Source organism: Zerene cesonia, chromosome 20 (assembly GCF_012273895.1).
Source record: "Zerene cesonia ecotype Mississippi chromosome 20, Zerene_cesonia_1.1, whole genome shotgun sequence".
Taxonomy (NCBI): domain Eukaryota; kingdom Metazoa; phylum Arthropoda; class Insecta; order Lepidoptera; family Pieridae; genus Zerene; species Zerene cesonia.
The window spans coordinates 9,762,347-9,779,637 of NC_052121.1; the positions used below are offsets into that span (position 1 = coordinate 9,762,347).

Below are 17,291 nucleotides of genomic sequence, written 5' to 3' on the forward strand. Positions count from 1 at the left end.
TTTTTTTTTACAATCTTTCAAAAATTTCCTATTTATAAAGCATTTCAATGCTATAAAACTAAAAATTAAAGTCTTATTAATGTTCAAGTTTGAGTTTATGAGAGAAATGATAGGCTTAGCGCAGGTGATTCGAGTTAGATTAATTGTGTGTAATGGACATCTAAGTAAGCTTAATTATTTAGGTTAATTATGACGCGCATAGCCTAGTCGTAGATAAATATAAGCTGATCTGTAAATCACAATATATCAGTACGAATTTGAACATCAACTAGGTTTTATATCTTACAGTAACTCTACCACTACAATTGATATGCGTACAAATCTACTTAGCCGGAAAAAACGTATGAATATATTAGCTTAATTAGGCTATGGGTGAGTATATGAAAATGTTGAAGCCCACTGGAACACACAGGAAACCTTACAACTACGTATAAAAATAGAGTACCACTTAATGGGCGGCCTTATCACGTCTTAGTGAGCTCTTCCAGGTTTATGTGGCGAATATAATACTTGGATCCATGCGCAATTGAATCAAAATGTTCCTTAATCTACACTAATACTATAAAGAGGAAAACTTTGTTTGTTTGGTTGTAATGAATAGGCTCAAAAACTACTGGACCGATTTTAAAAATTCTTTCACCATTCGAAAGCTACATTATCCACGAGTAACATAGACTATATATGTACCACGGGCGAAGCCGGGGCGAACAGCTAGTTATTTATAAAATACTTACAATAGTTGTTCAGTATATAAGCGATGTTCACTCTTTCGATTTCGAATATTTTTTTCGATGACGATTATTTCCATTAAAGGTATACTTGCATGATAAAACAATTATTCGCATTAGTGCAATTAAGTTATTTCAAAATCCATCCATTTCAGTTGGACATCGAGGCTGCAAGTGAAACTACGCATTTCGCTGTACATCGAGCACTGGTATGCCGAGCGTCGCCACGGGGTATTATAGTATCATTGTTGTCTTGTTTGTCTGTTGCGCGGTTACGCGAAAATGGCTCTAACATTCGTATGACGTTAGCTTGTTTTTAAGAGTTTTTAGTAACATCCCTGTCATTTGGGATAGAATTTTAAATAATTGGTTAATTCGTCGTCCTCTGGTCAGCAAAATTTATTCCGATTACACGTCGGAGAAATCTAAGGATATCGAGTTTAGAATATAAAATTCACATTTATCTCTAAGGTTAAGAGAATGACGTCACCACAAGGTGACGTCATTGTAATCTGGATATTATAGAAAGTGTCGTATGTCTATGGTAAGATGTTATACTTTTTTTAGTTCATTTTAAACTAGTCGAATGTTACAGCTATTTAAGTGTACCACCACATAATTAAAAAACCGATGGAAAAAGAACGTCAAAAGGTTTTTCTTTACAATCTTAAGTTTTCCTAAAAGAGTGTTTGAATTTTAAATCAAATGAAATTGTTTTTAGCTTGACATAAATTGATAATATATGTATATTTCAAATTTCTCTGTGATAGTTACATTTTCATGTTTAATAAATTATACGAAAAACGCTTACGGAAATGTCTAGAAATAAAGTGTTTTAAAATTGCAAGGAATATGAAAATGAAATTTCGAAACGATTGCTTGTTTGTTTGTTGGATTAGTAAGTTGTCGGTAGTGGCGGAGAAGATAATACAATTTAAATATCGAATTATATCAGTGTTCAAATATGCGGGTATCACACACACAGTGGTGTGGGGTGTACAGTGTGCAAATTACGTTGATATTATAATTGATTGTTAGTCGGTGTCACATGTGCGGGCGTAGTTCTTAAATATCGGCTAGTGCTTTTGAAGGGAATGCAGAAAGGAAGAGAGGTGGGGGGGGATTAAGATCGCTTGTTGAATTAGCAAATTGAGGCATATGTCTCTGAATATCACTTAATTTTGTGGAGTTCGTAAATATAGTTATCGAATCGAAACAATGGTTTCGATGTGAAAGCACAACGTAAAACGACTTCTTAAAGTTAAGTGGTGTTTGGGTATTTACTCAATACACTTAAAAAAATTATTTGTACTTGAGTAGTGAGAGTAATTATTGCTTTATTTTTTTTTTCCAACCCCCCAACTCTACAGTGTCGGTGAATACCGGGAATGAATTAATGAATTAGTAAACGCTGCGCTCGTATTATGATCAGTGAGGACTCGTCAACATTGTATATTATTTATTCGATCGTAGGCAGGGGGCTGACGGTTGGTTTTGTTAGGTAATTTAATGCTGGATTGTAGTAAAATTATGAAACGTTTAGTATATGCAAGATAAAAGGAATTATTGTTTATTATAGTTGATTATGTCGCGGCGAGTAATCGGTCTTAAATTAGTGTTGCTATTGCTTTAAGTTTACAATCGATATAAAGACAATAATATTTTTACTATTTGTGAATGCTTAATATAATTAGCCGCAATCCCCCTACCTACTTTGTATAGTTTAATAAAGCCCGAATACTCAACTCGACGTTTACTCAAGTCCACACCGGAGATTGAGTTGAGTTCGGCGCTCTTTGTGTAAATTGTTGTTGTTATTTATGCCGCTTCGTAGTTGAATCAAGTGTTATGTTTGTTTTGTTGTGTAACTGTTTATACATTTTGTGTTGAAACGCACGGACATTTTGTGGATCTGTTTAGTGTTACAAATAGCTTAGGGTTGCCGTTTGGAAAAATTCATTTGTTTTATTCGCGTGCAAAATAACGTTTCAATACCCGCATGGAGGCATGGAGTTGACAACTCTCAAGTGACACGAAAATTTTTTTTTTTTTGTATTTTTGTCAACCGGTTAAATTTTATGTTAGTGACTATTTTACATAATAATTACCGAACATTTAGTTGTTAGTCCATTGAACGATAAAAGAAAATATTACTCTCAGGTCTCAATTTTTTTTGTATGAATTTTATTTTACAATTAATTTCCGTGCGTTTCTATATTTTGGTGCTAAGTACCACACGTGAGGTCACAGTATCTATCCTTTTGACAACATCCGCACTGCAGTAAAAGAAAGTTTTTATGTTAAAGTGCAATTTATTTCAGACCTCGCTCATTGTATATTATTATGAATTATAAACATCTTAATAAATGATACAATTGAACATTGTATTTAAATTTGTCTCGTTAAGCATGTTTATTATCTGTGCAAAAAACGAGTTACTAATGACAACACTATTTTTTATGTATTATAGGTATTATTGTCTAGATAGAAATAAATTTAGTTACCAAATTAGTTTCTTTTTTTTTGCGTATCTGTTGGCAAGTGACATTGACGTTGACAGCTATCAAAACCGAATAAATGCGTAGTTTTAAACCGAAGAGGAAACAAAAAGTAGGCGAAGTGAAATGCGTTTTTGAAAACGGCAATCTTGGTTTAAAAAACGTGATTAAACTGTACAAAAATATGATTATGTAATGCAATAAAGATACTGTAAATGCACCGGAAATAATTCCCATAAAAAGGCTTATTTTACACAACCTATTAATATTCTGTGGTGACCAATAGGCAATAAGAATGGAATTTATCGAAGAATTACGCGAAGAAATTGTTAATAAATTTATAAAATAATCATTGATGTTTGTAGCTCGGCACTAAGGTACTAAGTATCTAAATTGATGTATTTGGAGATCAAAAGTCAATACAGTTTATTTTTCAAGGAAGTCGTACTATTTAACAAATAATTAAAAAGTATTAGCCATTAGCAGCTTCATTTTTTAACACATTGATGGTAGGTCTCGAAACGTCCAAATCATTTATTGTTTCTTAAATATACGAGGCCAACTTATGGCAACTTTTAATTACTCAAAAAAGCCGCAATGATTTTAGGTCTAATTATTTTTCGTTACTTGGACGTATTTAAATATAGATGTTTTATTTAGGAGCGTTAGGTAAATCATTGCAATGGTACTACGTTATCGTATACAAAATATCTATTTAGTGATTTTTGTATTACCATCTAAATACGCTTTAACTACTTTTACATGACATTTAAAATGCATTTCATTTGAATCGGAATTGTCTTTTAAAATAACCTTTTTGCGTAATAAAATATTTATTGAAATTATCTGGCTACCACAAAATGGAACCAAAATTTAAAAAAAATGAACCTTTGTAAAATTGGATATTTGTTTACATACCCAAAGCTGTGACTGACACATACTGATGTAACTTAGCCATATGATAGGCAAATTAGCTATTTTATGTAATTAGCAAACACATAGATGAATTTCTTATGTAAATAAAAGATTATTGGTAAATAAATGTTTTATTCAAAATAACATAATATGGGTGTGTATTGAAAAACATGATACAATTCAAGTACACACATACACACACACACACAAAAAGTAGAAAAAAATAATTATTCACAATGAGATCTTGAGAACTTTATTATTTTGATACACTTATTTACGTAAATTATAATTAAAAAATAATCCCTGCTTAAAATAAGTATAAATAAACTTAACTACTTATAAATTAAAAACTAAAGCACCCTGCGAGGTCATGTATTCAACTTAGTTATAATATATTAATTGTATAAAATGTATCGGCGTTTTTAATAAAATGCATGTTTGTTATGTTGCCGCGTTAAGAAAGTCTTCCAAGTCCATATTTATTATCTTAGAGCTGCATTTTGGTTGAAACTAAAAGAAAAATTTTCAATTTATAAGAAAATTGATACCTACATAAATAAATTTCAAAGTTTTTATCAAAAATAGAGCTGAGAATGGTTACAAGGCAAGGGGAATCCTTAAAAGACGATGATGATGATGATCAAGGGTATATAAAATAGACTGATACAGTATTTTTTTTATGTTAGACTGGGCATCAAGCCGGTGGTTCACCTGATGGCAAGAGATCACTACTTCTGTACAACATTTGCAAGGTTTGAGCCTCTGCAAATGAGTTGATCATTTTCAAGGGATAATGGAAGGATTGAGGATGGGGAATAAATGAATGGTCTGGGAAGGGTGAGGCAGAGAAGACTGCATATGGTATTTCTATGAGTATTCTTTCACAATAACAAATGCAAGAAAGCATTCCATTTACTATGATGGTTATGGGACTAATTCTGGGCACTGAAACTATCGTATTGTGATTTTGAAATAAAATACTTACAATTTTAACGTCATTTTTAAACGCAGCCTTGTTAAAGCAAACTCCATCACCAACAGCAAGTCCGTAATGCTTACAACAGTCCATTGTTTCATCAACATTGTCAAACAACAACCACTGTTGTATCACTTTTATTGGTACCGTAAGTGTTTTGCTATTGTAAGCTGAGCAAAGGACTTGAAGACTCCGCCTGTAAAAGTTAAGTATGAATAAAGAAATATGTATGATGTATGGCAAAGCATGTGCATGTATCATGCTTAAATTATACAAATTTTTGTGGTATTACTTATATCTGAGCTATATTTTTAAATTTATAGGTTTAATAAATGACCATAATACCTTTAAATAATTTAATAAGCCTGTACTACTTTCTATCAGGATTATCCAATGGATAAATCAATTCATATATTTATATGCATATTTTTCAATGAAGGATAAATATTGCTTTATATAAGATTGCTAACTTAACGTGGAAGAAGTTGTGGTCTTCAGCTAGTTAAACATATAACTTACCTCTGTAATGAAGGTAGATATAAATAAAAGGCACACTGGGTTAAAGGACACAATTCCTGAGATAGTGTACACATTCTTATAAAATTATTTTTTAGATTTGCCGCTGCGATTTCATAGGACAATCTCAGTTGTGGTTTTCTGAAAAACACATTAAAATTTGTATACTTCCTACTACTATTATAAATGCGAAATTCTGTAAGGATGTTTGTGTGTTTGTTGCTCTTTCACGCAAACACTACTAAACCAATTGCAATGAAATTTGGTATGTAGATAGTTGGACAACTGGAATAACATAGGCAACTTTTTGTCCCGATATTCCTACAAGATACGGACTTACGCGGGTAAACCGCGGGGCAGAGCTAGTAATAATATAAACCTGAAGAGTTTGTTTTTTTAAATATGCTTATCACAAAGAGTAATGGACACATTTGTAATTTTTTAAATCTTTATCAAAAAATTCACCATTGGATATGTTAGTGATCCCTGATCACTAATGTCTATGTTATAAGCAAGGCTAGCCACTGGGAGTCCAGTATGTTATAGGTAGCAAAAGTGACAAATAGTCTATATATATCAGAATAATATGTGCATAGGGAACAATTTGACTGTCTGTATGTCAATTGTTCAACAAAAACTAAGTCTTAGAAATGTTTAGTAAAAATAAAACACAACTCTACCTTTTTAAATATTGTGGTAAGTTTAAAAATCGTAACATTGGCTGTAGGTCGTCCAAATTGCACAATATATATAAACTTTCTATTAATTCCCTGTTACTTCTTATATGTTTCCCATTCAAAGACAAAGACTCCAGACCCAATGTTGTGTTGTCTATATTAAAACTTTTATTCTGTCTGTCCGTTTCATCGCAGCAACTCAAAAACCACTTCATGCATTCAAGAAGGTATTTGTTGTTTAACACTGGATCAAACTCATTTAATGATTTGTCTCTTAATCTGGAAAAATTTAACCAAAATGAACCTTCTCCAATGATCTATAATATAAAACAATTGTGGCACAAGACAAGATTTCAGTTAGCTATAAGACTTGAGTTTGGATCAAAATTTCAGCCTAATCTAGCAGCAAAATTGAACCATACTCATTAGCTTATTGCTGGTTATCCTTAGACTGATATTTTAATATATATATTTAACAACCACATCTTGGCTCCACAAATCTGCAACTGCCTCAATATTACCAGTATTTAAACATTCTATTATTCACCTTAAAGCAAAGAAAACATGAAACTGAATAATAGGTTCCAATAAGTCCATACACTGCTCTGGGGGCAACCTTTGTATAGTCATGTCTTGACGCACGGCTCTCAGTCGATCATTGAGGAAGTCATAAACAACAGTTAATGGCACATCCGATCGCTTTGATACTCTGCAAAGTAGTAGTCTATTATTAACTACTGAGAGAAAAATTAAGTAAATTTTTTGTATCAATTTCTATTGTTTTACATTATGAGAAAACACTAAAATGAATGATTTTTTAATTTACTTAATAATAGCTATGATAATTAGTATTGATAAAATAAAGTTGACAATAAGACAGCATTAAAAAAAAAGATAAGAAATATATACCAAGTAATATATATATATATCTTACTCATGTAATAAATAATGCACAACTTTTCTTAATACATGAAAGGGTCGTAACAACTTTGGTACAGCCATATTGGAGTCTGCAGCAGATCTACTGTATGCTTTTATTAATTTATGTTCATTTCCAACCACTTCTAAGATATGTATTAATTTTTCTCGTTTTCGTCTGGAAAGTTTGTTAATAATATATTTGTAAAAAAAGATAATAATCGATTAAAGGCCTTACATTATATCACAAAATCAAGTAGTAAGGCAATGTTTTCATAGGAAAGTAAACATTTTATAAGTCAAGCCAGCGAAGGAACTAAAGAAGACAAACTTACAGAGCGCTTTCTTCTTGTGGACAGAAATTATTACACTTTCCAGCAATATTCGTTCCCGGGCTTGGTGTATTTTTGTTTTGCAAATAATCTAGATACGACATCGTGAAATAATAAAATTGAAACAATACGTGACCACTAAATATTCATAGAATACAAATAAGGATATATTAGAATATATCTTATTGAAGTTGTTTCTAACATGAACTGGAGAAAAATTTATTTTTTATTATGAATTTTGAACACTTGAGCCCGAGCCTTGGCACCAAAATTGAAAAATTAATAATGACATTTGTGTGTTGTGATTTGGAAGATTAAAAGTTTTTTTAAATAGCAATACCAGTATAGTATTATATTAACTGTGACAATCCATTTCTGTTTTGCGCATATAACTGTTTTTATCCGCTTTTACTATTCGGTAATCGATATAAAAAAATAATGATAATAAATTTAATAACGTATCAGCTAATTATAAGTAAGGATATAAATTGAAAATTACCACCTACTCGATCCGCCTCCAATCAGAATGATCCAGTCTGAAGCTAGTTTTGTAAAGCTTGTATCTTATTGTTTCGCATGAGATGCAATACTGATATTTTCATCAAAATTCAAATATCAGTTTTGTCTTAACTGTGTAGCAACATTCCTCAATACATATATAACTCCAGCTTTAACGGAAAGCGTGCTGGCCTGTAGCTGGCACACATGCTGGTCATGTGCATATGCTTACTGTCATGGCTGTCCCTGGCAAGCAAGCAGATCGCAAATAAATCAAAAATTGCTTTAGGCACTTGAGTGCAATACGCGTGATATTACCATGTCACTAAGAACAGATTTCCGATTGATAATCTAGCGTTTACAATAATTATAGCGTAGTTATTACATTATACTAGTAGAATTGTAGTATCACGGCTTTGACAATATACCTGCGACAAATAACTGATTTGCAGCAACGTGACCACAGAGTAAGTCATTCAGGTGACCGTTATGTACCGTATTAATTCCTCACAAAATGTAAGGAATTAGACGAGGCAGTGACGAGGGTGAGAGCGACGTTACTACTCACTCATACATTACTATATACTTTATCATATCACAAAATTTTCTTACAATTTAATAATATACAGGCACACATCAACGGAATTATTGTGACTTACTAACTCTATAACTCTTTACGTAATAACTCGATAAATTTGAATCGTCACATTTAAAGCAAAAACAAATAGATCTAGACCAAAAGGGCTAAGATAGCTAACTTACATGTGCTGAATGCGCGCACGATAGTAAGAAAATAGACTATAATACAAATATGTTGAAAAGCAATTCCTATATAAAAAAGTTGACGTAACAATTATTTCAACTTATTTAATTTCAAGCCATACAATAGCATAAAACATATCGACTAAATTAAATAATACACAATATTATACTTTATAATCATCCCAAATTTCCTAAAATTATTTTAATATCAAATGTAAATTGAATTAACGATGGTTATCTTTTTAGTGTCATTTATTTGTGTGCCTGTATTTATCTAATATCTCGTTATAATAACTACGGCTCTGATTGAATTATATATTACAGAGATAGTAATCTGTTAAAGTTTTGTTTTTAGTGAAGGCACAAACTGCGTAAAACCTCGTGAAGCAAAGCACATATTTTCACAATACTAACGGGTTACAGATAATTAAATGGTTAGGGAATAACAAACTATAGACTACTGACCCTCAATTATTCTTTATATATCTACTAGCTGTACCCACGACTTCGTGTGCAGTAAATAGATGGACAGGAGTTATTTTTACGTCATGTACTGTTGCGTAACATAAGATCTCGTCAAAAAGTGCTCATCACACTTGACAACTTTTCTCAAGAAAGTATATTCATATCTCTTCAGGTTCAGCTGGACTGTTAGGGGTCCACACCAGGGATTCTAGATCCTCGATTTTCGCATGTCGCCCTTTACTTAGAACAATTTTTCATAAGATATAAGAATATTCATATATTTTTTTATTACACTCATTTTTTAAAAAATGATTTTTTTTTTTTATGTCATAGCGGGCAACTGAGCTGGTGGTTCGTCTGATGGTAAACGATCACCACCGCCCATGAACATTCGCAAAGGTAGTGCCTCTGCGAATGCGCTGCCCGCTTTTAGTGGGTAAGGGAAAAGGAACGGATTCATGACAGGAAAGAAGGAATGGACTGGGACGGTAGAGGAAAAGGAAATAGGCCACCGGCTCCCCCACTCACCGTACGAAACAGAGTGGCATGCCACTATTTCACGCCGGTTTTCTGTGGTGGTACTTCCCCGGTGCGAGCTGGCCCAATTCGTGCCGAAGCGTGCTCGACTAACACAATAAAATTTTAACTAAAACCGGTTATTGTGGTTTAACTATAACAGTTAGAATTATGCCCTCGCGAACTAATTTCTTCGCAATAATAATATGTACGTTGATTGTGTAGACTGAGTGAGTTAGGATTATTTTTATTTTTTCTATCATTAATAGATTTAGCAGCGCACATCAATAACTAATTTTTTTAGTCATGTGTTTTATACCTTGATACACTTACCCGCGTTGTGCCCGTTCCTGTGGGAATTTGGGGATTTTTATACATAGAAACCCTCCTCTTGAATCACTCTATCTATTAAAAAAAGCGCGTCAAAATCTATGCAGTAGTATTTGAGTTTATCGCAAACAGACAGACAGACAGACAGACGCGGCCGGGTACTTTATTTTAAAAATAATACGTATAATGAAAAAACGTGTTGGTAAACTCTGTTCAATAGTGACATTTATAATAAAACAATTAGGTTATCAAATAGACAAGACAAAAATAAAACGATTGTGAAATACGCAAACAATAATACAATTATTGTATTTTATTTATAAATGTCGCATATATGTATACTTTTAGAATAGGATGCTTGGTTGCTGTAACATATATTGAGGCTAGTGCTCTGCCTTGATCCATCGGGAAGACACTTGGTAAAGTATTGGAGTTTATTGTTATATTTGTGACTTCATAAAATTTCTGAAATAAAAGCAACAGACATTTTAATTTACATTATTTTGGAAAATATGGATAGTTATGCCTGTTTATTGGAGCAGAAAGAAGAAAATGCAACCTTTATCTCCAAGCTGTTGGTGTGGTATGATTAGAAACTGGTAAAATGCGTGGTCATTTCTCTTTATCTCTAACTCCATATCTATACTATAAAGCCGAAGAGTTTGTTTGTTTGAACGCACTAATCTCAGAAACTACTGGTCCAATTTGAAAGATTATTTCAGTGTAAGATAGCCCATTTATTGAGGAAGGCCATGGGCTATATATGTACTACGAGCGAAGCCGGGGCGGACCGCTAGTTAATTATATGAAAATAAATAGTATCATTTATGTGGTAGTGGTGCGTATCATTAACACGGAAAAAATATTAATTAAAACTAATTTCCATCAAGACACTCATCTAGCTTCTTGATGTTTTCTTTCTGTCGAGACACCATTACAACTCAATTTTGTTATAATTGCATTGTAATGGACAAGCTATTGAATCGTAATATTGTGACATTTTACTACAATAGCGATCTGCTATTCCTTTCAGTAAAAGCAATTCCCTTATAGATCTTTCACATTAAAATCAGTAACCTTGTCGGCCAGCGCAGCTCCATAAAATTTTTGAAGTTAAAGCATTTTTTTTGCGCATCATACATGATCCGCCAGCTCTTAGGTGAAAGGTATCTTAAGGCTAGTGCCGACTGTACCAGAGCGAGAAAGGTTGACACAGCAATATAGATTTAAATTCTACCGCGCTCTATATTTTTAAAGTGACGGTTCTCCTCTCTTGTAAACGGCTTCGTTACGTTACGCGTTACTGCGTCAATCTGTCTGGCTTCCCTTTCTCTTAGAAAGATGTACACACGTTTTTTATATCTTCCTGTCATTCGTTGACAGTAAAAATAATATGATATGAATTGGTTACTTACAGGTTGTAGTGGACATTCCAAACCGTGTTCTTTTCTAAAAGTAAAAAATGGAGATGCAAATAAATCACATACTTTGAACTTCAATACGACAAATGTTGGTCTATATTCATTGTGTAGAAATTCTTCGACAGAAATGTCCGCCTGAAATTATAGCCAGTTGTAATCATTTAAATTTTATTACAGTCATAACTATAGGTAAATAAAAATAGGTCAAAAGTGAGTTGGACTCGAAAAGTAAGGGTTTTGTCAAAATTCTTAGGAGCAACTGCAAAAAAATGGTCACCTATACTATTTAGGATCGTGCTGTTGTTGTTACTCACTATCACGGTTAATGAGATATAGCCTGGTGGCAGAGGGACAGACTGACAAATGGACAGCAAAGTCTTAATAAAAGGATTCGGATATAAAAACCTTTATGCTAGATTTACCTCAAGCGGACATCGAAATAGGCTTCGACGTTCAAGCCCGAGTCCTTATGAACTGAAGAAATTTATCAGATGAGGTTCTTGATTCGAATTGGGGCTTACCGATATTCTATTGTCCCACGTGCGCAGCACACTGGCGTAAATATTAAGAGCTGGTTTACTTTTCCGGGAATATCTTCTCACAATCGCTGACACATTTGAAATGTAGATATCGTCAACATGTGTTATTTGAACCCTTTCTATTGCCACGTCGAATGTCTGGAAAAATCTGGGTTGTCACTTTTAAAACGTACAATCACACAATGCACTTTTCTACACACTAGAATTGCCTGTGTAATCGGGATAGTCTCATTCAACTTTTATCAAAATTATACAAAATTAGAATCTATCCCATTTTGAGTAGTTAATATTATATATACTTTTATTGTCAACAACATAGTGCATAGAAATACCACAACATAAAAAGATACACACATGTACGATAACACACAACGATCGCAAATTAATAATTGCGAGTGGAAATATAACATGTGTAAGAATATTTCATGTTGTTCTTGCTTTGTTTCCAACTTCATGTAACCACATTTTACAATAATACAAGTGCATAAACATTAAGCTCGAAGTGCATTTAGGGAGATACGCTATGTAACGTAATACAGGTTTACAGGTACCTACCGTTTTCCACCCGAACTTTGTGGGGAAAATGCCGGAATGTATTTTTCCTTTGATTATGTGTTAAAGTTACAATATAATATTGAAGTAAGAGAAAACCAACAATTAAGCTTGCTTGAATATATATTTCCTGGCTTTGCCACGTATATAGCATGGTTAGCAAAACATGTTGATTTTATATTTTAAAGACCGAGAACTTATGCCTAAGAGCAAATAAATAAACTTACATAAATTACTCCCAACAACAAAGCAATGACGCAGAGTTTTACAATCATAGCTTTCAACATGTTAGTCGGTTAGATCAAAATAAATTAGTGTAGGTATTCCATAAAACGCGAAATTTAAATCGTCAAATCATTATCTTAAAATACGTATTCCAATTTTCAACGGAAATTAATTTCCTGGATGCATTACATTACTATTGCATTAGAATCTGTATATATGGGGTACTCATTATAATTTTTGTATCGGATTTTTAAAACTATAAATTGAAACTGGAGGCGGATTTGATTTGATTTGATTTTTGTAACATAATTTTTTCTTGTATATTAGGTACTATATGTTAAATATTTGTAAATTTTCTGTAGCAATAAAAAATAAATTGCTAAATAAATAAATAACAACAAAAACCTTTTATTATACACAAAATAAAAGAGAACACAAACAGAATATAGCCAATAACAAAATAAGTTAAGATTAAATAAAGCACGGTATACGTAGTTTTGAATTGTAATCCGACGAAAAATTATGATCAGTAGAAACGTACAATTCAATGCTTTAGTTTTTAGTATATTATAACCTATAAATATGAAACCGATTGATTGTGGTGTGAGTTTTTGATATAACGGGCATTGTTTGCGGTTTATTTTAAAAGAACAAAGAAATATGAGCACTATGAGACTTTATAACAATCATAAAAAAACGTATTATCGTAATTAACGCAGAGTCAAATCCAGCATACTTAGTATCTAGAATGTCTGTTTCCTTTTCTTCACCTTCCCAGTCCAGTTCTTCTTTTCAACTGTCAATCCTTTCCTTATCCCCTTAAAAGCGATCAGCGTATTCCGAGGGGCATTTTCTTTGCAAATGTTTATGGCCGGTGATGATCGCTACCATCAGACGAACCACCAGCTCTTTTGCCTGCTATGATATAAAAAATTTATATCTGTAGCTAAACTTTATTAGTACAAAAAATTAACAAAACAGATCACCATTTATAATTCTGTAATTTTCAATTTCCATTCCATTAATGATGTTGTTTAGTGGAAAAGGTTAAAATTGGTACCTTACTATTAGATATCCGTATGTTTTGTATATATAAAATAGAAAAGCTGGAAGCTAAGAGAAATAGTTATGGAAGAATGAAATAAATACGAATTATGGGATGGGAATGATAATTTGAGATTGATCGAAGGGAGAGATAATGGTAAGAGATGAGGTGTGAAAAGTTTGGTTTTTGGTGTAAGTACAAATTACAATAGGTACTATCCTTTTCTTTCAGATTAACAGACAAAATTTGCTCCAACAATCTCTTTTCGTAGCAAAAGGTAAAGTCAAGTTTGCTGATGATTAGAAGAAGAAGAGAAAATGAAGGACAAGAGTTGCTGGAGTTGTGTAATTTGATTAATTGATATTGGTTTCTGGTTTATAGTAAAGTGTAAGCAGCCAGACGCGCATTTTTGGCATATAAAATCAATATGGATTTAGAAATTAAAAACTTTTTAACGGATTTTATACGCGATTTATATTAATTATATTATTAACCCGACGTTTCGGACATTTTACAACGAGCGTGGTCATGAAAGTTTTTAATTTTTAAATGTATAATACTCGCGTAAAATCGAACACAAGAATATACTATCAATATGGATGCTTCGGATGCTTTGATGACATGTGATTTTTGCCGCCATCGCTAAGCACATCTTACGCAGTAACTATTTAGTAATCTACAGCAGAGTGTTTTTTGTCTTCAACACCAATATGGTATTTTTTCTCCGTTTATTGTAGTCTAGTCTCTAGATACACTTAGTATTCATCACTCTATTTATATTTGTACATATTATACCAACACTAATAATTAGTAGAAGAATATGAACGCATTTAAAGTTGAAATTGGGTATTTGCACAATTTTGTTAAATCTATGCCAATTATAGCAAGCATTGGTAAGCTTTTTACAATGTGAGAGGGAAATAAAAGAAATAAGATCTGAATATCTCAATTTCAGGAAGTAACAGCAAGTAAGTGGACTAATGTTGTTTTTTTATAATAATTCATTATTAATTATATAATGTGGCCCAAAGCGTGAGCTAATAATCATTTCATGGGAAATTGAAAATATATACAATACTAGTTATGCACTCTATAAAGACTCTTCCTGCTGTTTGTCCATTTACATCTTCTTCTGATTTTGATTGGAGTTTTTTTTTTAACAGAGCGATTCCAGAGGATGTTTTATGTGTATATATAACATGCATATATATGCAACTGTATTAATATGTGTATACCCTTAACTGGCCACCCACCCACTTATCCACTCTCACGTGCGCTTACGTTTAGTATTATGTTATCTGTGGTTTTACATTATGTTTTCATTTACAAGTCACATATTATAACAGGAACGGTATTATATAACGGTATATATGCCGGCTTCGCGCCAAATATCTTATTACTTGAAAAGAAAACATCGTCTGGGTAATATTTCTATTCTGCTGATGCTGCATCTCAATGTATAGTTCTTGTAAAGTTTCTGAAGAAATTATGATATTCCCATTGCAAATAATTTTAATAAATCCTTACACACTTATGGTCATATCATTATTCGGGCTTCAAATTTAGCTGAACGGCATAAAAGCGGAATACTTTTACATTTACGTTTTAGTGACGATTATCGATTACATTGAAATTAATTAGTCAAAAACACTTATACGAATCATAGTAGGTATATTGCTTAAATATTTTAATTGAAAGTTAAATACTTTAAGGGACGTTTTTTTTTTGTCCTTTTTACTGCATTCGGATTTCAAACTATTGAACATAGACTTACCACGGCGCTTGAAGATACCATCACTCTTATTGAGAAAAGCCGCCAGTTCTAAGCTTCAATAACATTATTTTTATCTAATATTACTAAATATCTTCATAATAAAGCTCTTTAATGATAATTTTTATGACCGACTGATTCTATTCTATAAGAATATTTGTTGCCATATTACCGTATGTTGTGCAAATAATATGTAAATTTATTTTTTCTCGGGATACTAAGAACTTATTATATTGTCACTGAACCTTGGTAAAATGTGAATTAAATCTGTCTCTTTAAATTGGATCAAAATCGAGTCTAATAGAGTCGGCTTTATACAAACATACTACGTGTTAAGAAGAAATGAAGATAAAAGATGGTTACAACAAATTAATACACATATTATAATTTATTTATAAATTTCGTATACAAGTAGCTTTTTACAATAGGGTGCTTCGTTTCCGTGATATAAAATAACACGTAAACTCTTCCTTGCTCCATCGGGAAGGTATTTGGCAAAGAATTCGTGCTTATAGTCATATTGGTAAGGCTATAGAATTTCTGAAACAAAAATATAATTATCAAAAGCATTTGTTCAATGAATTTAACAGGGTAAAGCGCTTATTACACATCATTGTATTTAGTTATAAAAAGGAACTAAATTTAGAAGCAATTTAAGAAATAAGAAGCTTCTGGTCACACTCTCTTTTATTTGGATACTGAATCAAATTCAATCAAAAGTTTTTAATATTGGTCTCAATGTACTGTTTGAAACATTTATATAGATGCAAGATAGGGAAGAAACATAAAAATATTACGAAAAAAATCAAGTGCAAAAGAAAGATTGTTCGTAACATGTGATAAAAGAAAGTTCGTTTTAAGATTTAAAATTGAGTGCCTTATCTCAGGATATATAGATATATCTTATATAGATCCCGAGATATATCTATGTATATATATTTATATCTCTAGTGGGCCCCTGCTAACAGAAATTTGTTATTTAAAATAAGTTAAGTTTAATAGTACCTAATACGATAAGATTTTCCTTAATGCGTTTCTAATTAAGCTTCTTTATGATTCAGTCAGTCAGCAACAATCCTGATTTCCGAATTTCAAATGCTAACTTGCTGAAGGTAAATGTGAAAGCAATCGATAAAAATCTAATCTTAAGCGGGATTCTACTCCACCTCCTTTACCATGGAACAGCGTTTATATTTACATGGAAATTTATAAGCATTGTAATGCTATAAAACTGAAAATAAAAAGAAAATTTATTTTCTGAAGAATTTGAGAATTGTATACTCACGGGTCGCAGTGGACATTCCAAACCGTAGTTCTTTTTTAGAGATAGCAATGGAGAGTCAAATAAATCACAAATCTTGAACTGAAATCTGACGAACGACGGTCTATATTCATTATGAAGATATTCCTCGATAACTAATGCAATCTGAAAATAAAGTATTTAATACTTTGTAATAATTTGTAATATTCACTAAATTTCGTTACTTTATTTCTGTTTGAAATAAATTACTGGATCATAGAGAAAAAGATCAGGCCTGTCCAATTAAGGTCAAAGTAAGTATGACATAGACCCTATGATTATTCAAAACTATCAATCTTGAGTGTAA

At 32.1% G+C, this 17,291-nt stretch overlaps 3 protein-coding genes across 3 annotated transcripts in view; 1 reads left to right on the forward strand and 2 right to left on the reverse strand.

The window, feature by feature from the left end:
* Positions 1 to 4,258, forward strand: part of LOC119834886 (transmembrane GTPase Marf) — a 13,695-nt gene extending 9,437 nt beyond the window's left edge. Inside the window, exon 16 of the mRNA XM_038359405.1 lies at positions 884 to 4,258. The gene's annotated coding sequence lies outside the window, so the exon portion shown is untranslated. The remainder of the gene's footprint in view (positions 1 to 883) is intronic.
* A 190-nt stretch (positions 4,259 to 4,448) lies between these two features.
* LOC119835065 (SAC3 domain-containing protein 1) lies at positions 4,449 to 7,841 on the reverse strand. Its single transcript, XM_038359680.1, has 7 exons — positions 7,564 to 7,841; positions 7,245 to 7,406; positions 6,858 to 7,019; positions 6,314 to 6,589; positions 5,637 to 5,774; positions 5,127 to 5,313; positions 4,449 to 4,651 (listed from the first exon to the last, which is right to left on the reverse strand). The coding sequence occupies exons 1-7, from the start codon at positions 7,662 to 7,664 to the stop codon at positions 4,583 to 4,585; spliced, it is 1,095 nt and encodes a 364-aa protein (XP_038215608.1). The 5' UTR covers positions 7,665 to 7,841; the 3' UTR covers positions 4,449 to 4,582.
* A 1,602-nt stretch (positions 7,842 to 9,443) lies between these two features.
* LOC119834887 lies at positions 9,444 to 12,968 on the reverse strand. The gene is made up of 6 exons (XM_038359406.1): positions 12,871 to 12,968; positions 12,074 to 12,229; positions 11,547 to 11,687; positions 10,462 to 10,596; positions 10,135 to 10,151; positions 9,444 to 9,525 (listed from the first exon to the last, which is right to left on the reverse strand). The coding sequence occupies exons 1-6, from the start codon at positions 12,928 to 12,930 to the stop codon at positions 9,444 to 9,446; spliced, it is 591 nt and encodes a 196-aa protein (XP_038215334.1). The 5' UTR covers positions 12,931 to 12,968.
* Positions 12,969 to 17,291: the final 4,323 nt, after the last annotated feature.